Source organism: Onychomys torridus, chromosome 7 (assembly GCF_903995425.1).
Source record: "Onychomys torridus chromosome 7, mOncTor1.1, whole genome shotgun sequence".
Classification (NCBI taxonomy): Eukaryota; Metazoa; Chordata; class Mammalia; order Rodentia; family Cricetidae; genus Onychomys; species Onychomys torridus.
The window spans coordinates 16,436,852-16,459,478 of record NC_050449.1 but is presented as its reverse complement, the minus strand read 5'-3'; the positions used below and the strand labels follow the sequence as shown (position 1 = coordinate 16,459,478).

Sequence of the window (22,627 nt, the reverse complement as noted above, 5' to 3'; positions counted from 1 at the left end):
AGGGCAAAGCATTGCTCTGTTTTCTTCTTTCCTTCCCTTTTCCCTTCCTTCTTTCCTTCCTTTTGGTTTTTTGAGACAAGGTTTCTCTGTGAAGCCCTGGCTGTCCTAAAACTGACTCTGTAGACCAGGCTGGCCTCAAACTCAAGAGATTCAGAGAGCCACCTACCTCTGATTCCCAAGTGCTGGGATTAAAAAACGTGGCTCAGCTGGGTGGTGGTGGCGCATGCCTGTAATCCTGGTCTACAGAGCTAATACAGGACAGGCTCCAAAGCTACAGAGAAACCCTGTCTCGAAAAAAAACAAAACAAAACAAAATGAAAAAAGTAAGGCCGGAGGCTGGGGAGAATGCTCAGTGGTTATAAGCATTTGCTGCTTCTCTAGGACTCAGATTCAATTCCCTGCACCCACGTGGTGGCTCACAATTGTCTATAACTCCAGTTCTAGGAGATCTGATGCCCTCCTTTAGCCTCCACAGGCACCTGACATGCATGTGGTACACACACATATATGTAGACAAAATATTTATTCCCATAAAATAAACAAAAAAAAAAAGTCGGGCTGGGGCTCTGGTTCAGAGGTAGGCAGGGCATTTGACTGGCATGAGGCTAGAACCCAGCACCACACACAGTAAAAGCCCAATCACATCTGTAGGAGCCCCTGTATGTTTACACAAATCTACACCTGGGAAGGTAGCATTCTCATCAAATCTGACAGACAGAGATGCCTTCAGATAGTCCATTACAACCCTGTGTGCTGAGATGCTTCTGGTCCTGGTTTGCACAGGCTGAGGTTGCTCCATGGATATCACTGGCTTAGGCAGCTTTCCACCCTAGTCCCCATTAAGAACAGGCCAGGCTGTTTGGGAAGAGGGGGTATGGGTCCCCAAAAGGTTTCCACTGGCCCCCTAGGTCCTCACTAATAAGCAGAACAAAGCACACAGACCCGGGAGGTGGTCGGGGAGTGCTGGGTGCTGTGTGCAGAGTCCTTGAAGCCGCCTCGGTACGGCCTGAATGCTGCTGTCATCCACAGCTGATTGAAGCCTGGCAGTGTCCACGGCGGGGCACAGAGGCTGGGTGTGCCACAGGGGCTGATTGCACATGACAAACAGCAGCAGCCACAGGAATGATGATGGGAACTAACCACAAGTGCTTGCTTTGGGGGGTGGATTTTTGACTTTCTGTTTGTTTTCTTTGGAGACAGGGTCTCATGGAGCCCAAGATGGCTTCTAATTCACCATGTAGCCAAGAAGGACCTTCAGCTCCTGATCCTCCTGCCTCTACTTCCTGAGCAATCTCACATGCACCATCACTAAAAAGTTCATGAGGTGCTGGGGATGGAACCCAATGTTGTGGAATAATCTTTTTGTACACTGTGAAGATTTGTCACTTGGACTGGTTTAATAAAAAGCTAAATGGCCAATAGCTAGGCAGGATTTGGGGGCAGAGAGAATGCTGGGGAGAAGAAGGTTGGAGACAGTAGAGTCTACAGCCAGAGACTAAAGAACCTGGACAGCAGCATGGGCAGTACAGAGTAAAAATAATAAATCTACAAGGCAGAAAGTATATTAATAGAAACGGGTTAATGTAAGTCATAAGAGCTAGCTAGAAACAAGCCTAGGCTATCAGCCGAGCTTTCATAATTAGTAGTAAGTCTCCATGTCGTGATTTGGGAGCTGGCAGGAGGGACAGAAAAATCTGCTTACAACCCAGGGCTTTGGGAATGCTGGAAGCAGTCTGCCGTTGTTTTATTTCAAGGTGGTCTCACTATGTAAGGTGGTCTGTCTGGCCTTGAACTCTTGAGACTCCTGCTTACTCTTCACACTGCAAAGATGGCATCTGCACCAGACCCACATCTCCCAGGCCACGGAAGCTAATCTAAGAGGCCTGGTGCTAAATGAAGATTTAAGGACAAAGAAGCTAGTGTCTTTGCTATCAATGGTAAAGGTGTTTTGGGGAAACTCACCAGAGAAACAAGCAGACACAATATGGACACTTGTACTAGTTTACATTTAAGTATGTGAAATGAGGTTCCATAATTATATATTTATTTTATTTTATATTTAAATGCATGAGATCAGGATGTAATGTCTGTTTACCAAGTGCATGCCTAGTGCTTACTACATCAGAAGTAGGTATGGGATCCCCTGGAACTGGATTCATAGATGGTTGTGAGACAACACGTGGGTTCTGGGAACAAAATCTGGGTCCGCTGACCATGTAACCAAGGAGGCATCTCTCTAGCCCCCCACCTGAAGGATTAATGACAGACCAGGGTATGGAAAGGGGCAGCAGAGGTTCTGCTGCAGAGGGGCTGCAGGTCCACTCTCCTCCAGAGTCCCTGTCATCCTCTGGGGACAAGGGCAGCCTTAAAAAGGTAACAGCATGCTCACCATAGAAAATGCCCACAGCTGGGTGGTGGTGGCGCATGCTTTTAATCCCAGCACTTGGGAGGCAGAGGTAGGTATATCTCTATGAGTTTGGGGCCAGCCTGGGCTACAGAGTGAGATCCAGGACAGGCACCAAAACTACACAGAGAAACCCTATCTTGGAAAAACAAACAAACAAACAAACAACAAGCCCCAACAATGGAGAAAGTCAACCTAAAGACCAGGGCCAGGGTCGGAAATCAGAGTCACATCGAGTCTCCCCAAAGCACTATGGGGGAAGGCCGCAGCAAAAAGAAACCACCTTGGTCTTTAGGAAATGAATAAAGTTGTAGTTGCATCACAGAGCAATCTAATCTGTAGCTGCACAGAGACATTAATATCACCTCAACAGTCATGTGATAGGGAGGCTAGGCACAGGCCGGCACTGGGAATGGTGGAGACTGATAGGTGGTGGTGAGGGACAAAGTCTTGGACAGCCCAGACTGGTGAGTGGAACTCATTGTACAGTCAAGGCATGGCAGGAACTTTCTGATCCTCCTGCTTCCAGCTCCCAAGTGTAGGATGACAAGCGTGCATTATCACACCCTGCTTACAGGGTGCTGCTAGTGATGGAAACCAGGGCTTCAGACAGGCTAGGCAAGTGCTATACCAACAGAGCCATGGTCCTGGACCTCAGAATGCATCTTTGGAGCTGGTGAGATGGCTCAGCAGATGAGAGGCTTGCTTTGGAAGCCTGGTGACCTGAGTTTGACCCCCCAGAACTTCTACATAAAAAGAGAAGGAGCGACCCAACTCCTCAGGGATGTCCTCTGGCCTCCACATGCAAGCTGTGGAAAACACATTTGAAATGAACAATTATAATAATAAAAAAATAACCTCACAGAACTATACTGTTAATATTTCCTACACATGAACAGACAGGAAAAGGAACAGCGAACTGGTACAATACCTGGTCCTTGGTTCTCCCCTCTCGTTCCCTGATGTAGGTGGTGACGATTCGCTCTGTCTCCTCTCGCAACCGGGGGTAGGAACTGAGCTGGGGGACAAGTAGAAGGGCTGAGCTGGCAAGGTCTTCATGGCCAGGCCAGAGAGAAACATAAACCAAGTGCAAGGATGAAACAGGGAAAGACATAAGGGGCACCAGGTCCCCAGTTTGCTCTTGTCTCCCAGCTCAGGAGCTGGGAGACAAGGGCAGGCCAGTCGAGGCAGGTGGGGTGGGAAAGGGAGAGCGTGGCCTTGCATGCTGAGAGCCGCTTTGCAAAGCCAGCAACTGGAGGTGAAAAGTGGCAGAGAAAGTGAGTGACATGCTTTTGTCACCCAGAGGTGCCAGACATCCCCCTCCCGCCCAGCAGTAGGTGAAGGCAGGACAAACTGATGGCCCTCACAGAGCATTCAAATGAGCATGGTGCCCTGCTCCAGAATAACAGAGATAGCATCTGGGTCATCGAGCTCAGGGAACCCTTTGCTGGAAACTATCCCCTGATCACTGTGAATTTGGCACCCATATGGCCAAGCCTTAGACCCCTTCTCGGAAAGTGAATGATCTGAGCCACACGTGTGGGGGAGCCACATCTTCCCCAGTTGGAGAGATGCCCCCTAACACAGGAATACGCAGCTGGACATGCAGCGGTCAGGGGTAGAAATTGCTTCACAATGTGACCGTGCTTGGACATGTCAAAGGTGACTCCACTGGACCCCAAAACTGAAAAGGTGGGGCACACGTGTGGTCTGCCACAGAGTCTGAGGTGGCAGCTGAGGTGGAGATGGTGACAAGTGTGCCTAGCAGGGGTTCCTTCCAGGCACGACTGTCCAGATGCTCAGGGCTGATACCAATGAAGAACTGAGGGGGAACTGATGAGGGACAGGAGCAGCAAGGCCTGTTACCTTCTCAGCACACTTTTTAATGACCGTGGCTAGCTCCGACACCACCAGGTCAACACACTTCAAACTTGGTTCTTTGAGTTTTACAAGCTGTTTTTTCACGATGGCTTCAAAGGCCATGTCGGGGGTGAAGAGCCCCGTCCTGGGTCATGCGGAGAAGGGCGGGGCGAGGTTGAGAGACACCCAGGGGTAGTGCAGGCCACACGCACAAATGCACATGTAGGACGGGAGATGGAGAGAGAAAGAGAGAGAGAGGAGAAACAAGAACGAGCCGGTTAGTGCATGCGCAGAAAAGCCTGCACCCACATATGTCTTGGAAGCTGTTTGGGATCAGCAAGGCCTGGGAGAGCAGAGGGCTGGTCTACAGTTCAAGGCTAAGTGCTACAGGACACTGTCATCATAGGGCCAAAGGTATGTGATCGAATCTTAATTGGTCCCATCTATGACAATGGCCTCTAGGATGACAATCAGCAGCCACTCTAGGTTCTGGTTTTTGAACGGGTCTCATGGTCTCACATAGAACATGATAGCCTCCAACTTGGCATATGACTAAGGATGACCTTGAACTTCTGATCTCCCTACTTCCAACTCCTGAATACTGGGATCACAGGTGTGAGCCATCCATACATGGTCTATATGATGCTAAGGATGGAACCCCGAGCTTCGTGCAGGCAAGCACTCTACAAACTCGCCCGACCCCTAACCCAGCCCTTGCCTGGCTGTTGTTTTGTTTCCTTCTGCTCTATTTTCCTGTAGAAGCTGAGGAAGCAAATGGGGACTTTGCTCCAGGAGAACAGGCAGCTCAAGCAGAAGTTCTTTGCCATTTCAGAGGGCCAGGGACCTTGAGGTCCTACAAGCAGATGCCCTCTCTTTCCCCGCAAGCACTTCGGCTGCTTGGCAGGAGTGTACTGTCCTGAGAACTGGCCCTCCCAGAGGAGCCTGGCGGGCTGGTCAGAATGGAGACAGCTGCCCATGGAGAGTAGGACACAGGTCTTCATGAGCAGGAACACTGAGTATAGATTTACATGGGGGGGGGGGGTGGGGAAGAAACATGGACAGCATAGGGCACACAAAAGCTGGCAGGGCCACTGTGGAGCCCAAGTAGCTTTGTGAATCTGGGCACTGAGTTCTCATTACGCCACCAGTTTTATGCTCTTTCCAGTGCCATGGGGACAGAGAAGTGACTCGTTCCAGAGAAGCCAGGCATTTGTCATTTGTCAAAGGGGACATCAGGGGAGCTTCAAGTATCTTGGCCTCCAACAGCTCAAGCGGGGAGCCCCAATCTGCTTCCCTAGCAAGCAGCAAAGCAACACAGCCAGATGATACCCCCATTCCACCATATGCATGCTGGGCTTGGTATCAGGGTCCCAGGAGGCCTATCACCCTCTAGCTGGTTCTCAGAAGCCCAGCATTTCCCCCACCCCCTCCTGAATGGGTCCAGACTGACATATTCCCATCCCTTCAGGATTCTTGGAAATGAGGTAACCTGGGGCCTGATACCAAGCCTGCGGCCCCATGTCCGCGGGTGCGGTACCTTGCTGGTGCATTGCCTAACTGTACTGATAAGCTCCTGGATAACCAGGTCCACGCATTTCAGACAGGGCTCTTTCAGCTTGACCACCTGCTTTTTCACAATGGCCTCGAACGCCAAGTCCGGCGTGAAGAGCCCAGTTCTAAAAAGGTCCGGACCCAGTGGGGAAGCAGGGAAAGATAAGTCAGAGAGAAACAAAGGTGGTCAGCCACTTTCTCAGCATGGCTAGGTCCCTGACAAGGAAGGCCATCCCACCAAAGCTGGGGGTGGGATGCCCAAGAGTCCCTGACTGGGAAGCCTCACAGTAACCCGGTCTTGGGAAGCTAGACAACTAGGAAACACTTTATTGATTATAATTAAGGAGGGGACACTGAGAGGCTCACAAATGACCCCTGGTGAAACAAGATCCAGTTCCCATGAGCACAACTCTGTTCCCACCCAACCTCTGATCACTACAGATCTCACCAGGAATAAGGTCACACTAATTTATGCATTTCATCCAGGGCACACAAATAGCCAAGAGACCCAGAATGGTCATCCAGAGCCAACACATACACTCTCTATGTCTTTGGAGATCAAGATGTTTATACAGTACTGAAAATTAACCATAAACCTTTTCACGGCCTCAATACCAGGGACTCAGAGGGTTGGGGGGCCCACACGGGTGGAGGGGAAGAGAACATGGGGACTTCCCATGGAACTTGCCTGACTCCATGGATGTTCTTAATAGCGTAGCTGATCTCTCGTCGTAGATCTTTCTCATCAAACTCCATCTGAGAAGAAACAAGCCAAATACATGGAATGAATTCCCAGGGTCACCTCACGGCATAAACAGATTCTGGGACCGTTCCTATTCATGATTGTATCTCACAAAGATGACCTAGCAGCTCAAAATTAAGAACAACAGAGGGTCATAGAGATGGCTCAGTAAGTAAGGGTACCTGCCACTAAGCCTGATGATCTGAGTTTACCCCAGAATCCATGTGGTGGAAGGAAAAGAACCAAGTCCTGAAAGTTGTTCTCTGACCTCCACACACTAAATAAATATATACACCATTATACACACACACACACACACACACACACACACTCACAATTATATGGGTATACTGGGCTGCAGAGATGGCTCAGCATTAAGAGCGCTGACTGCTTTTGCAAAGGACCCAGCACGCACACAGTGGCTTACAATTGTCCTTAACTCCAGTACTCCAGTTCCATGGGATCCGGTGCCCTCTTCTGGCTTCTGCAGGCAATTACGTATGTACATGCTGCACTTACACACATTAGGGAAAACACTCATAAACATAGAATAAAAAAGTCTTTCCAGCCAGCAGGCATAGCCTACTGGTTAAGTTCTAGGCAGGTGAGAGATCCTGTCTCAGAAAAAGCATGGTTGGATCAGGGTTGCAGCTCCAATGGTTGAGTACTTGCCACACATGCATGAACCCACAACACAGAATAAACTGGATGCAGTAATACATGCCTGTAATCCTGGCACAGGAGGATCAGAAGAAGGTCATTCACAGAAGGATTGAGGCCAACTTAGGCTACAATGAGACCTTGCCTTAAAAAATAAGAAAGAGGGCTGGGGATTTAGGTCAGTGGTAGAGTGCTTGCCTAGCAAGCGCAAGGCCCTGGGTTCAATCCTCAGCTCAAAAAAAAAAAAGAAAGAGTGATATCCGGGGGTCAGGAATAAAACAAGGCTGTCCGAGACAGGGTTTCTCTGTAGCTTTGGAGGCTGTCCTGGAACTCACTCTGTAGACCAGGCTGGCCTCGAACTCACAGAGATCCACCTGCCTCTGCCTCCCGAGTGCTGGGATTACAGGCGTGCGCCACCACCACCCGGCCCCATACTTATTCAATGTAGTACCTGAAGTTCTAACTAGAGTAATAAGACTACAAAAGGAGATCAAGGGGATACAAATTGGAAAGGAAGAAGTAAAACTTTCACTATTTGCAGATGATATGATAGTATACATAAGTGACTCCCAAAATTCTATCAGGGAACTCCTACAGCTGATAAACTCCTTCAGTAAAGTGGCAGGATATAAGATTAACTAAAAAAAAAAAAATCAGTAGCCCTCCTATACACAAGTGATAAAGGGGATGAGAAAGAAATCAGAGAAACATCATCCATTAAAATAGCCATAAACAATATAAAATACCTTGGGTAACACTAACTAAGCAAGTGAAAGACCTGTATGATAAGAACTTTAAGTCTTTAAAGAAAGAAATTGAAGAAGATATGAGAAAATGGAAAGATTTCCCATGTTCATGAATAGGTAGGATTAACATAGTAAAAATGACAATCTTACCAAAAGCAATCTACAGATTCAATGCAATCCCCATCAAAATCCCAACACAATTCCTCATAGACTTGGAAAGAACAATACTCAGCTTCATATGAAAAGACAAAAAACCTAGGATAGCTAAAATAATCCTGTACTATAAAACAACCTCTGGAGGCATCACCATCCCTGACCTCAAGCTCTACTATAGAGCTATCATAATAAAAACAGCTTGGTACTGGTACAAAAACCAGACACATGGACAGAGGAATCAAACTGAAGACCCTGACATTAATCCACACACATATGAACACCTGATTTTTGACAAAGAAGCCAAAACTATACAATGGAAAAAAGAAAGTATCTTCAACAAATGGTGCTGTCATAACTGGATGTCAACATGTAAAAGATTACAAATAGATCCGTATCTGTCACCATGCACAAAACTCAAATCCAAGTGGATCAAAGACCTCAACATAATAAATCCAGTTACACCGAACTTGATAGAAGAGAAAATAGGAAGTAGTCTTGAACCCATTGGCACAAGAGACCACTTCCTAGCACAGACACTGAGAGAAACAATCAATCAATGAGACCTCTTGAAACTGAGAAGCTTTTGTAGGGCAAAAGACACAGTCAATAAGACAAAAAGACAGCCTTCAGAATGGGAAAAGACCTTCACCAACCCCACATCTGACAGAGGACTGATCTCCAAAGTATATAAAGAACTCAAGAAACTAGACATCAAAATACTGAACAATCCAATTTAAAAATGGGCTAAAGAGCTAAACAGAGAATTCTCAAAAGAAGAATCTTAAATGGCTGAAAGACATTGTACATATAAATATTGATTAGATTCTGGGATACAACGACTCTGAGATACTAACTTACACCTGTCAGAATGGCTGTGATCAAAAACACTAATGACAGTCAATGTTGGAGAGGATGCGGAGCAAAGGGAACACTCCTCCACTGTTGGTGGGAGTGCAAACTTATACAACCACTGTGGAAGTCAGTATGGCGGTTTCTCAGAAAATTGGAAATCAATCTACCTCAAGACCCAAGGAATGCTCAATCATACCACAAACATACATGCTCAACTATGTTCATAGCAGCACTATTTGTAATAGCCCAAACCTGGAAACAACCTAGATGCCCGTCAACTGAAGAATGGATAAAGAAAATGTGGTACATATACACAATGGAGGACTATCAGCAGAGAAAAACAATGACATCATGAAATTTGCAGGCAAGTAGATGGAACTAGAAAATATCATCCTGAGTGAGGTAACCCAGACTCAGAAGGACAAATATGGTATGTACTTACTCATACACAGATGCAGGGAGGCTACCTAGCAGGGGGGACCCTAAAATGACTGTGGCTTATAATAATTTTTGGTTTTACCCAATCACTGGGCAAACTTTAGTGAAACATTTCACTATTAGGTTAAGAATTTGTACTGTATCAAGCTGATGAAAGAAAATGCTGGCCGTACTTTCTGGAGGGGGGGCTAAAATCTTTTTAGATTATGGATTAGCCTATACAAATATGTCTGCCATAAATCAAAAGTGAAGGGGCAGATAAATAGGAATCTCACGTACACAACTTAAGTAAAACACAGCTCTCTGAACAGATGAAGGTAAGTTTCTTCTGTATCCCAGAATCTAATCAATATTTATATGTACATTTCAGCTATTATTTGGCTTAAAAGGGCTTATTGGGAAATGTTATCATTTATACTATTTTCTACAGAGAAAATATTTTACTGTTTAAAATAACCCTGGACTTTTAAATTAAATTATAACCTGTTTTTATGTTCAAGTTATCTGTGTATTATTTCTCCTGCAGTTATACATAAAATGTTTGTTTGTTTGTGTTTTTTTTTTTTTGTTTTTTGAGACAGGGTTTCTCTGTGTAGTTTTGCGCCTTTCCTGGAACTCACTTTGTAGACCAGGCAGGCTTCAAACTCACAGAGATCTGCCCAGCTCTGCCTCCTGAGTACTGGGATTAAAGGCATGCGCCACACTCGCCAGGCCATAAAATGTTTTTACATTCAAAAAAAGGGACAAATACTATAAAATTGTATTACATGAAATATACAGAATATACAAGTTCATAGAGACAGAAAGATTAGACGTTATCTCAAGATAGAGAAGAAAGGAATATAGAGCAATGATTTCCTAAGTACAGAATCTCTGTTTTGTGTGATGGACAAAGCCCACAAATGGACAGTAGTATCAGGACATAATATCATGAATGTAATAAATCAATACAATTAATGTAATTAATGAATATCTTAAATATAATTATTGAATGAAAAAATTAAGAAAAAGTGATATCCAGGGGTTGGGTGAGTGGTGGCATACGCCTTTAATCCCAGCACTCAATAGGGCAGAGACAGACAAATCTCTGGGTTTGAGGCCAGCCTGGTCTACAGATGGAGTTCCAGGACAGCCAGGGCTGCACAGAGAAGCCTGTCTTGAAAGACAGACAAACAAAAGAGTGAGTAGCGGCTGAGAAGCGGCACTGGAGGTTGCCGCGCCTCCAGACTGGCCCGTGTGCATCCAGGCCTGTGAGACAGTCACTGCCCCAATGGAAAAGGACACAAATGCAGTTTGCTTCAGCCTTTGTTTTGAGACGACATCTTCCTATGTAGCTCTGGCTGTCCCAGAACTAACAGAAAGTGGCCTGCCTCTGCCTCCTAAATGCTGGGATTCCTGGCTTTTTTGTTTTGATTTTGTTTTAGTTTTTGGAGACAAGGTCTCATGTAAGCCACGTAGCTTTAAACTCACTCTCCTCCTCAGCTTACAGAACTCTGGAATTACTGGTGTAAGCCCAGAATTGTATATCATTTTTATTTGTTGGATATGCATGTTTGTAGGAGGGGCCAGAGTCTCACGAAGTCTGTGTGGAGGTCAGAGGAAACTTGTAGGAGCTGGTTCTCTACTTCTGCTAGGGTTCAAACCCAGGCCATGGGTTGAGCACAGGTGCCTTTATCTGCTGAGCCAACTTGCTGGCCATCACGTATCTTTTTTCCCCTCATCAGTGGAAGAAGCAAGGACTTTCCCACTGTTCTGCCCAGAGCATCTAAACTGTGAGATCTGAGAAGACAGAGACCACAGGACATGCCCTTCAGGCCATGTTTACACTAACAGTAGACACCAGCATGATGCAGAGCTTGTGACACCTTGGTTTGGAAGAAAGGTTAAGGCCCTCCAGGCTGACACCTACCTTTACCAGCTCAAAGGGAAAACGCTCATGAAAGATGCGATTGATTCGGGCCCCCCCAGACAGCTCCAGTGTGTCCACTTGATCTCCAGAGCCCTCAATTCGCTTCTCAAAGTCAACTCCAAACTGCTGGACCATCCTTCAAGGAAAGAAAAAGCAAAAGGTCAAGATGGAAGTTTCTGCATAACCCTGCAACTACTTTTGAGTCGTGTGGCAAACTTTGCTCTTTAAAAAGATTTTTAAAGTTACATGTATTTATTGGGTGGAGGCATGCCACGGTGTATGAATGGGGTCAGAGGGAACTGTATGAGTCAGTTCTCTCCTTCCACCATGTGGGGCTTGGGGATTGAACTCAGGGTATCAGTCTTGGCAGCAAGCATGTTTACCCCCTGAGCTAACTTGTCAGCCTGGTTAATTTTCTTCTCTTCCGAGTTCTGTTGTTTTGAAGACAGGATCTTGCTGTGTAACCCCAGCTGGCCTTGAACTGAAGATCCTTCTGCCTAGGCCTCCCAAGTGCTAATGTTACAAGTGTATGTATGCCACCACGTTTGGCCATTTTTCTTTCTTTCTTTCTTTCCTTTTTTTTTTCTTTCTTTCTTTCTTTCCTAAGTAACATGAGTACACATATTTGTTCATTTAGAGGAAGCGTGAAAGCCACCATGAACACATGTGAAGTTCTGTTGTCCTCTGCCAGAGCTCCACTTGGGACAACACACGGACTCCTGTGTGTGAAAGAAAAGCTCGGCTCGGGGCTGACCCTAGTAAGGGAAAGAGAAGGTCTTCCAAGCCGGGCATAAATTAAAAATCAGAATACATGGTGTCCCATAAGCCATATCGAGCTCTCTAACAGCCCAGTCCCCCCTCTTATCAAATTGAGTGTTAAAATGTTCCTGTGTACACGAGCTCTGTACCCATGGAGTACCCAGAGAGAGCTAGGTGCCGTTCATGTTTGTTACAGGTGTGTAAGCACATTGACAAGGGATCTGTGCATTAAAAGTCAATTTCAGTCCAGTTTTGCAACATTGCTGCAGCTATCCTTAAGATAATTTACCCACACCCCTGGAAAATGAGGGTCCTATTTTTAGTTAAATAAGTTTTGGCAGGAAATATCTTTATTGCATCTATTCATTTTGCAGAGGGAAGCCAGAATATAACCAGGATCACAGAGTATCAGCTCCACAGAAGCAAGGTCAAAAGATTCCCAGCCTTTCCTTGGCCATTTTTCCTTCCTTTCAATATAACCGTTTAATAGCCAATGTATATATATTTTTAAAAGATTTATTTACTTATTATGCATACAGTGTTCTTTCTGTCTGTCTGTATGCCTGCACACCAGAAGAGGGCGCCAGATCTCATTAGAGATGACTGGGAGCCACCATGTGGATGCTGGGAATTAAACTCGGGTCCTCTGGAAGAGCAGCTGGTGCTCTTAACCTCTGAGCCATCTCTCCAGCTTATGTACACGTCTTTAAAAAATGAGTAAAATAGCACAGCTGCTTTGGCAAGCACAGAACACCATCCTGGTTGTCCTCATGGACAACCCCTCCCCAGAGCTCCACTTGATTTATTGCATGGCTGAATGTCAAGAGAGCAGCTGTAGACAGACCAGGGGCACCTGTAGTTTGCCCTGCCTCTCGCCCCTGGTTGCAGAGGGGCTCTACCACCAACAGGCTGATGAAATGACGTGCACTGTAGGCCTCAGTCTGAGTAATGCAGAGCAGGTGAACAGCATGAGCACTGGAGTGCTTGGCAACCATGAGAAGCAGAACATCAAGAGTTTGTGGGGAGGGAGGGAGGGAGGGAGGGAGGGGGAGGGAGAGGGGGAGGGGGAGAGAGAGAGAGAGAGAGAGAGAGAGAGAGAGAGAGAGAGAGAGAGAGATTGATTTTGAGGCAGAAGGGTTCAGTGAGTAAAAGCACTTGTCACTATGTCTGATGCAAGGAAGGAAGGAACTGACTCCTCAACGTCACCTTGGACCTCCACACTCTGGGCTATAAGATATGCACCCCCCCCCCCAAAAAAAAAAGAGGAATAAAAGTCTGCAAGTAATAATTCACTTTAGATTTCTCATGTCACAGGTTGTTTTTCAAAGTTGGGCTGGCCTCGGACTCCTGAGCTCAAGAGACCCTCTGCCTTCAGCCAAAGTGTGCCAGGCCACCACCACACTCAATTGTTCACAATATATTAGCCTCTTTTTTTTATTAGACAGAGTCTCTTATACTGCCCATGCGTGCGCACACACTGTCCAGTGTCTTCCTAAATTCTTCCCTGTCTCATTTTTATGTACATGTATGTGTCTGCGTGACGACTAGAAGAGGGCATCAGATCCCTTGGCGCTACAGTTCTGGGTGGTTGTGAGCTGCCACGTGGGTGCTGGGAACTGAACTCAGGTTCTCTGTAGGAGCGGCCGGTGCTCTTAAGCGCTGAGTGTGTGTATGTGTCACAGTGCGTATGTGGAGGTCAGAGGGCAGATCATGAAAGTGGATTCTCTCCTTCCACTGCGTCAGTTCTAGGGATGGAACTGAAGCCATCAGACTTGGAGGCAGCACTAGAACTTGCTGATCCACCTTCTCAGCTCAGGAACTTCTGATTTTTCCTGCTGCTCCTGCCGCCCGAGGGCAGGGATAATGACGGTCTTAGATAGTATACCCCATTCCAATGTGTCCAACTTGCGTGACACAGGCCACAGGCACCTCCAAGAATGATTGTGGGACAACATGAAATAGTAACTTATTAAAACAATGTGTTTTCCTTTTCTGTAATGCAAGTGCATGGGTTTTGAACATGTACCCTACAGATGACAACGTCATGTTGAAATGTCGAGTCTTGACCCCCCGATCATGGGCAGCTCAGGACAGGGCATGAATGGAGAGCAGGATGCACTGGGCAGGCAATGAGGTGAGGCAGGGAGGGCACATACTGCAGCAAGGCTTTGGTCTTGCGGGTGGGGTCATCGGGCCGGAAATTCTTGTACTCTTCCACTTCCTTCTCCAGGGACAGCAGCTGGCTCTGCAGCTTGCTGCGCAGGGTCGGCAGTGACTCCCGGATGTGGTTGGTCAGTTGCTGTAGGGAAAAGGTAAGGGTCAGACAGGGTAACCCATCCTAGAGACCAGGAAAGAACACAATCCACCCTCAGTTATGACAGCCAGAGCAGTGGGCACACAAAACTACAGATAAAATCATCAGGACATGGACAGAAGCTGGGTGATAGTTCAAGGTGCAGCAGAAAGCCTGTAGGCAGATGTCAGACAACATCCAGAGTGTGGACCGCAGGACAATGTGCAGGCCTGGAATGGCCCTCCAACTAAGACTCAAAGGTATCCCAGGAGAAGTGGGGGGGGGGGGGGGGGCGCACACATCTGCAGGGAGACAGGAGGGGACGGAGCAAGACCACCACATCATAGCAGGAGGATTCACATCAACAAAGAGGAAGACTCTGAAGACACCAGCCCTAGAGGAGAGGAGTGAGAGACTCCTGCCTGTGTTCTTAAGGGAAGCTCCAGGTCTCACAAGGCAGGCTGGATGCTTATAGCTCTGTGGCCATTTTAAGATTCTTATTTACCTATTGTGGGGGTGGGGTGGTAAGTGCTCATGCCAGGGTGCCTGTGTGGAGGTCAGAGGACAGTTTCATGGAGTCCATTGCCTCCTTCTACCTATCCATGACTTTTGAGGATTGAAATCAGGTCCTTAGGCTTGAGTGGCAGGTGGCTGGACCTGCTGAGCCACCTGTGGACCATAATCCTGAGCTCAGAAAAGAGGAGCAGGGACAACCACTGCCCCACAAAACACCCCTCAATTCAAGGGAACCAGCCAGCCTACATACCTGGCTTTCAAGAAACCCCAAGTCCCACAGAGGGTTTTCCTTCCTACCTATCTCTCCTCACTCTGCCCAGGCCCCATGGCCTCTGGGTTTGGGCCTCTTCCTACATGACACACTGCCCAATTCCTGTCCCAGTTGCTCTAGGGATGAGCTTCATCTTGCAGTGCCCCCTAGCTGCAGCTGACATCTAACTAGGAACTCATCTGATAGCTTGTTGACCAGCTGGCTTCCCACTGGACGTTCCCTAAGGACAATGGCCTCTGCCCCAGTCCATGCATAATGGAGGGACCTGGTTGTTGTTTTTGATGCAGGCAAGACTCTCATTTATCCCAGATCATGTAGCTGAGGATGACCTTGGATTCCTGATTTCCTGAGCTGAGAGCTGGGATTAAAGATGTATCACCACATTGATTTATGTGGTGCTGGAGATGCCCCCCAGGGCTGCCCACATGCTAGGCTGGCACTCGACAGCTAAGCAGCATTCCCAGCCCTAAACCGGTAGATTCCGGACAGGTGCTCAGCATGGAGCCAGAGCCTCACACCCTCACTGGGGATTCTGGTCTCTGCCCCATCTGCACTTAGCAGTTATCTTACTGTTTCATCACTGTGATAAACATGGCAGTCCCTGGAGACTGTTCCTTTCACACAGGCATGTACCCTGTGCTGTACACACATGGCCTCACTGACTCCTATTCCAGGAAGTAGAAGGGGTAAATATTCTCCCTCGTGGACAGGAGAAGGGCAGCATGGAAAAGCTGGACCAAGACGGCTTGCTCAGAGGCTGGGCCGGGCTTTAGATCCCAGCAGTCCAGACTGCAGCGTCTTCCCATTTAGCTGCAGTCAGCAGCCTTGACTGACCCTGTTACCAACCTCAAGACTGTCTTTAGACTTCCAGCAAGTGAATTACTGCAGCAGCCTTTCAAATAGTCACACTGCCAGCTCAGGACTCACCCAGTCCTCAAGAGACCTTCAGTGAAAAATACTTGGGACGGGAGTACAAGACGGACTGACAGCCTTGTTACCAGCTGGAGACTGAGAACAGCCCAAGTGTGGAGCCACACTGCTGTATGGTGAAGACCACTCTATATGGTAGCCTCAGACCTCAGCTGTACCTGATTCAGGGTCTTCTGTAAGTGTGGGGTACCCATTCGGTCAGCCATGTGCCGGTAGGCTGGGTGAGAGAGGAAGAACTTCCTCTCAGCTGCCAGGGCAGCCCGGATGTCCTTTTTGCCCTCGATGTCTTTCTGGCTGCGGTTAACCACACCAATGTAGCCTAAGGAGAGAAGGTCAAGATATGCATTATGCCAGGAAGGACTCGGTGATGGGGCTTCCAGTGTTGACTTCGCTCAACTTGGGCCAGGCAGAAGTTGGAAACACACTGGCCCCATGAATTACTCAGAGAAGAGGTCACAGGATAGTGTTGAGACCTCACTAGGGCTGTAATGCAATGGAAAGCAGCTTGAACTGTGGTGGGTGGTGAAGATGGGCAGAAAAGTCTCCATACTGAGCTTGAAGGACAGGTATGAGAGGGCTGGAGGAGCAGCTCAGCAGGGACATCCCTGCTTAGCATGCAGAAAACGCCCTGGCTCCTACCCCAGCACCACAAAATAAAGACAGCTGTGTAGTTCAAAGCACGTCCTGCCTGTGCTGGGTAGGGTTTGTCACCACTACAAGCTGGAGTCAGCTGAAGAGGAGCCTTAACTGAGGAACTGACTCCATCAGATTGGCTAGTAGGTACTTTCCTCACTAGTGAGTGAGGCAGGAGTATCCGGCTCACGGGGATAGTGCCGCCCCTGGACTGGTGGTCCTGCGTATGTAAGCAGGCTGAAGCTGGACAAGGCGGCACACGCCTTTAATCCCAGCACTCGGAGGCAGAGGCAGGCGGATCTCTGTGAGTTCGAGGGCAGCCTGGGCTACAGAGTGAGTTCCAGGACAGCCAAGGCTACACAGAATAAACAAAACAAAACAAACCCCAAAGAGAAAGCAGGCAGAGCAGGTTATAGAGAGCAAGCAAGCCAATAAGCAGTGTTTCTCTGTGGTCAGGCTTCAGTTCCTGCCTCCAGGTTCCTGACTTGGCTTCCTTCCATGATGGCCTGTGACCTGTAAGCCAAATAAAGCCTTTCCTTCCAAGCTGCTTTTAGCCATAGTGTCTGTCACAGTAACAGAAAGCCAACTAGGACACTGCTCCTCCACAGCACCCATGTCAGTGGCTCATGAATGTCTCTAACTTCAGCCTATGGCCTCCAAGGGGGCTGGCACATACCCATACTCTTTGTCATAGTGAATTTAAAAATTAAATTAAAAATTAAAATAAATCTAAAAAATAAAGACATAAAAATATTCCAAAACAAAAACATCATCAACAACAAAATCCTGGAAAACAAGGTAAAGAGAACATAGCATATCTTGTCATATTAAGACTCCCTACAGCCAGCAAATGGCTCAACAGTAAAATGGCTAGCTGCCAGGCCTAATGACCTGAGTTTGACCTCTCAGAATTCATATGAAGGACAGAGAACTAACTCTAAAAAGTTGTCTTCTGACCTCTAAACCTGAGCTGTAGCACCTCCCCACCACAAACATCATGCATACCCCCACCTCCACAGGTAAATAATAAATAAAGTAAAATAAAACCCACTAAAGTCAGGCTTGGTGGACCATGACAGAAGTCTGAGGAGAAGGATCTAAAGTTCAAGGTGGCCCTGGGTTATGTCATGATAGTCACTAGGCTTACACAGTCATTAAAAACAAAAACATGTATACAAATAGTTTCAAAATGAAAATTCAACAATATATGTATATATATATATATATATATATATATGTGTGTGTGTGTGTGTGTGTGTGTGTGTATGTATATATACATATACATACAGACACAGACACACACACACACACACACACACATATATATCATACGTAGGTAAATAAGCCCGTAGATGGCATACATTAGAATCCCAGCCTGTCTCAAACACCACCACCTAAACCAAACAAAGCACACACACACAAATAACAAAGACTGGGTGCTCAGGACAACAGCACCATGGCAGGGGTTGGAGTCTGCAAGGTCAGGAGGAGGCCACAGTGGAAGCTCTGGTGCTGGGGACCACCAGCCAGGGTCTTGTGCATGCAAGGCGCATGTTCCTTGCATTAGTGGGCTCCAGCCCTGCGGTGGAGGAACTCTGAAGTCTCAGGGAGAAAAGTAAGGAAGGGCCGGGGTCACAAGGTGACAGGTAGCACTCATGAGTGGAGAGGAAGGGACAGAGGCCAGGTGACTGCCATCATGGAGGAGGAGGAGGCCCAAGTGTCTGGGAGCACTCGCAGCTGTGGAGGAGTCACCAGGCTTACCAGTCCTAGCCTTCCATTCCTCAGCCTCCCTCCACCAGCTAGGGAAGCACTTCTCAGCCCCCATTCCTTGCAGCCACAAAAGTTTTCAAAAATGTTCTCAAAAATGTACATTGGAGGACAAACGGAGTCCATGCCCCTCTCTTCCTTCATGTGAATTCCAAACTTTACCCATGCTGTCTTCAAACTCATGACCCTTCTACTGCAGGCTTTTGAATGTGGGACTGACAGGTGTGTGTCCATGCCTGGCTGTCCTCAGTGTCTAAAAACCACCATTCTACATGTTGGAGGTGACAGCTCTAGGGTTCTTCAATAGTGGAATCAAGCAGTATGTGTCTCTTTGTTATGTTTTGTTTGTGCAGCTGGGGAATGAATCTTGTTCCTAGCATACGCTGGGCAAGGGTTCTACCACTGAGATTCATTCCTAGAATGTAAATTTATTTTTGAAAAAGCATTTTACATTTGTTTGTTTGAGGCAAGGTCTCATGCAGCCCAGGTTGGTATAGAACTTGCTAAGTAGCCAAAAATGACCTGGAATTTCTGCTCCTCGTCTCCACCTCCAGAGTGCTGGGATTATAGCAGCTACCTATTATATAGTAGCTGGCTACCTACTTGCTTCCGAATGTTCCAGAAAACAGCTGTAATTCGGAACCACTATGTCCAGATGAGAATCTCAAAATATATACTCCTGTGGGCCCACCCCAGCCCTGCCCTGCATACCTCTTCTCAAGGGCAGTAACTTGTTTTCCAGGACATCCCTGGCATCTGTGCCTTCATCCATCAGGTCCAGCTTGGTGATGACACCGATGGTCCGTAGGCCTGAAAGAGCCCAGAAATCAGAAGAGGTCATGAGGAAGGCCCTGGGACCCACTGACAGGCTGCAAAACAAGGGACAAGCCATGGTGTCACTTTGCCTGGACACCTGTTGGCAGTGTAAAAATGACAATTACAGATCCAATAATTGCCAAGTGACACATGCTTTCTCAATAAACACTGGCCAAGAATATAAGTGGGCCACAGCAGACCCAGAAAACATCATGGAAACTGGACTCTTCCCTGCCCATTCCTAACATCATACTTGAACCCAAGCAACAGTCTCCAGGGCTCCTTGTTACCCAGCTTGAGTTCCACTCCAAGGACCACCCCATCAAAGTCCTTCTCACATCTGCAAGAGTCAGCACACCACACAGCAAAGCCACGCCCCTGAGCCTACTGTGCTTCTCTACCCCTTAATCCTGCAGCCAAAGTTTCTTAGTTTGGCGTCCTGACCAAAATTCACCAGACAGTTTATAAGCTGAGCTCCCAAGCCAGGTGAGGATGATGAACTTCATGGACCATACTTGCTTAAGCATTCACAAGCCCTAGGTACCACCCTGGTGCCAGCTGAGCTGCAGAGCACTTGAAAAGGAGCCTGGGGCTCTTCCTAAGTACCCAATTATACCGAGCTTGTTGGTACACAACTGTAATCTCAGCACTTGGGAGGTGGAGGCAGGAGGATCAGAAGTTTAAGGTCATCTTTACCTACACAGATTTTTAAGCCAACATAGACTACATGAGGTCCTGTTTAAACTAACAGGAACAACCTGACACACCAGGAACCCAGGCACAGCCTGGATGCACATGCACATATGTTGCCTGTATGTACCACATGAACAAGACACATCAGGGACTAACGGAGGCCCATGGAAGACTGGTGTCAACTTGGACATCACAGGTGATGGCATTAGCTGGCATTAATGTGAAGGGGGGTTGTACCCATAAAAATTCCTAAGAGTGAACAGGGGACAGGCCACACTAGGAAAAGAAATGACTGTGTGTGGGGGAGGGGCTGTGGCATGGATTCCAATGGAAACACCCGTTGATGAGAACAGACACAGTGAGGATAAGGAGTAGGTAGCTCGATCATGGGCCTCCCCACAGAATAACACACTATCACTATAGTATAAAATAGGGCTGGACACCTGCAATCTCAACACCTGGGAGCAGAGGCAGGTAGAGATCTAATACCGCCAGCACTACATTCTGGAACAATGACTGAAAAATAAACAAATAAAAAGCACAAAAACCAGCCAGGCAGTGATGGATCTCTGTGAGTTCGAGGCCAGCCTGGTCTACAGACCTAGTGCAGGACAGGCTCCAAAAGCTACAGAGAAACCCTGTCTCGAAAAACCAAAATAACACAAAAACCAAAGCAACCACCACAAAAATAAGGAAGGCTGTCCCACTTTAAGAAATAACAAAACAGTTTACCTGGCAGTAGAGGAGTACACCTTCAATCCCAGCACTCGGGAGGCAGAGGCAAGTGGGTCTCTCTGAGTCGAGGTCAGCCTGGTCTACAAAGCAAGTTCTAGAAGAGCCAGGGCTGTTACACAGAGAAACTCTGGCTTGAAAAACCAACCAAGCTGGGCGGTGGTAGTGCACGCCTTTAATTCCAGCACTCGGGAGACAGAGCCAGGTGGATCTCTGTGAGTTCGAGGCCAGCCTGGGCTACCAGTGAGTTCCAGGAAAGGCTCCAAAGCTACACAGAGAAACCCTGTCTCGAAAAACAAAACAAAACAAAACTAGACCAAAAAAAAAGAAAAAGAAAACAGAAAAAAAAAAGAAAAGAAAAAGAAAAACCAATAAGCAAATAAATAAATAAACAAACAAAATGTAGCACAAATTGAGCAGGAAGTCTTGACCCTCCTGCCTGCACCTCTGGAGTACTAGTATTATAGATGTGCACCTTTACCTCTGGAGTACTAGCATTACAGGTGTGCAGCACCACACCAGGTTCATGTAGTGCTGGGATTCTGTGTGCTAGCACACCACCAAATGAGCTATACTCCAGGCCCAGATGTTCCCATCTCAACAGAGGACTGAACACTGAAGATAGATATGTCTGGAATTATAACTGTGTTCTGGGAGAGTGGTTGCTAAAGGCTGGGCCTTATTGCTTTATATTTGCTATGGCTTTTTAATTTTATTAGCTCATTTCCATTATTTTTATGAGTATGAGTTTGGTGTGCATGTATGTCTGTGCACCACATGCATGCCTGCTGCCTGCAGAGGTCAGAAGAGGGCGTCAGATCCACCATGTGGGTACTGGAAACCAAATCCATATCCTCTGCAAGAGCAGTAAGTGTTTTTTGTTTTGTTTTTTCCTTTTTTAGACAAAATTTCACTATGTAGCCCTGGCTGGCCTTGAACTCACAGGGATCCGCATGCCTCAGTCTAGCAAGTTCTGGGATTAAAAGTGTATGCCACCATGCCCAGCAGAAAGTGCTCTTAAGAGATGAGCCCTTGGTTCGAACCCAGATCCTCATTCATGCTGAGTTATACCCCTAGCCCCTCCCTAGGTAATTCTACCACTGAGTAGTATCTGCAGACTAAGATCTGGATCTTAAATACCAGTCAAAGGCTCATGTGCTAAGCTATTTGCCTTTGAAGTGAGGTCTCCTTGAGGCTTTCTGGTCACTGAGTTCCATGTCCCTTTTCTTATTCTATTTTGTTCCCTGGGTGTGAGGTGAGTGGGTTTGCTCCCCATGTACACAGTGAAGTACTGTCTTCTCAGAGACCCAACAGCCACAAAGTCACCAACCAGAACAGGAATCTCTGACACTGAGCCTAAATAACTCTGCATGCTCTTTAAAAGATGATGACTATGTCAGGGCATTGGTCACAGTGATGGAGAGCTGACTACTAACTATAGCCAGATACCACCCTCCAGAGCTGGCAGAATAGACCCATTAAAACTCAAGAAGAGGGAATGTCTAGCTCTTTCAAGTGTTGCAAGGGATGCCCACCGCACAGGGGACACTGAACCCCAGGAAGCCTCTTTCTAACACAGCCCTGTGCCAGAATGCACACCAAAGCGGGGACCTAGTACTACTAGAGGGAGCTGCTGCCCTGGGGCTGGAGGTTCACCTTGGGGGTCCACCTCCTTGGCCAGCTTGAGAGCGTCCGAGTTGGCTAAGTCCATGTTGGCAGGTGTGACAGCAAGAATAAGGCTGCTCTCTCGGCTGATAAACTGCAGGATCATGTCCTTGATCTGGTACTCGATGTCTGGCGGCTGGTCCCCCACTGGCACCTTAGTGATTCCTGGTAGGTCGATGAGGGTCAAGTTCAACACTGAGGGTGAAATCAAGAGGCAAAAGTAGTCAGAGCCCA

The 22,627-nt window shown here is 47.3% G+C and overlaps 1 protein-coding gene across 15 annotated transcripts in view; it reads right to left on the bottom strand.

Moving 5' to 3' along the window:
• Dnm2 (dynamin 2) overlaps window positions 1-22,627 on the bottom strand; it is an 88,182-nt gene that overhangs the window by 22,162 nt on the left and 43,393 nt on the right. For 9 of the 15 annotated variants that reach the window (XM_036192521.1, XM_036192523.1, XM_036192527.1 and 6 more), the window contains exons 4-11: window positions 22,385-22,588; window positions 19,199-19,297; window positions 16,246-16,406; window positions 14,234-14,376; window positions 11,319-11,454; window positions 6,504-6,571; window positions 4,271-4,409; window positions 3,336-3,422 (exon numbers count right to left, since the gene is read on the bottom strand). In XM_036192521.1, the coding sequence (XP_036048414.1) occupies window positions 3,336-3,422; window positions 4,271-4,409; window positions 6,504-6,571; window positions 11,319-11,454; window positions 14,234-14,376; window positions 16,246-16,406; window positions 19,199-19,297; window positions 22,385-22,588 (1,037 nt within the window). Of the gene's footprint in view, window positions 1-3,335; window positions 3,423-4,270; window positions 4,410-5,801; window positions 5,941-6,503; window positions 6,572-11,318; window positions 11,455-14,233; window positions 14,377-16,245; window positions 16,407-19,198; window positions 19,298-22,384; window positions 22,589-22,627 lie in introns of all 15 variants that reach the window. The other 6 variants (XM_036192534.1, XM_036192522.1, XM_036192525.1 and 3 more) reach the window with 1 other exon arrangement.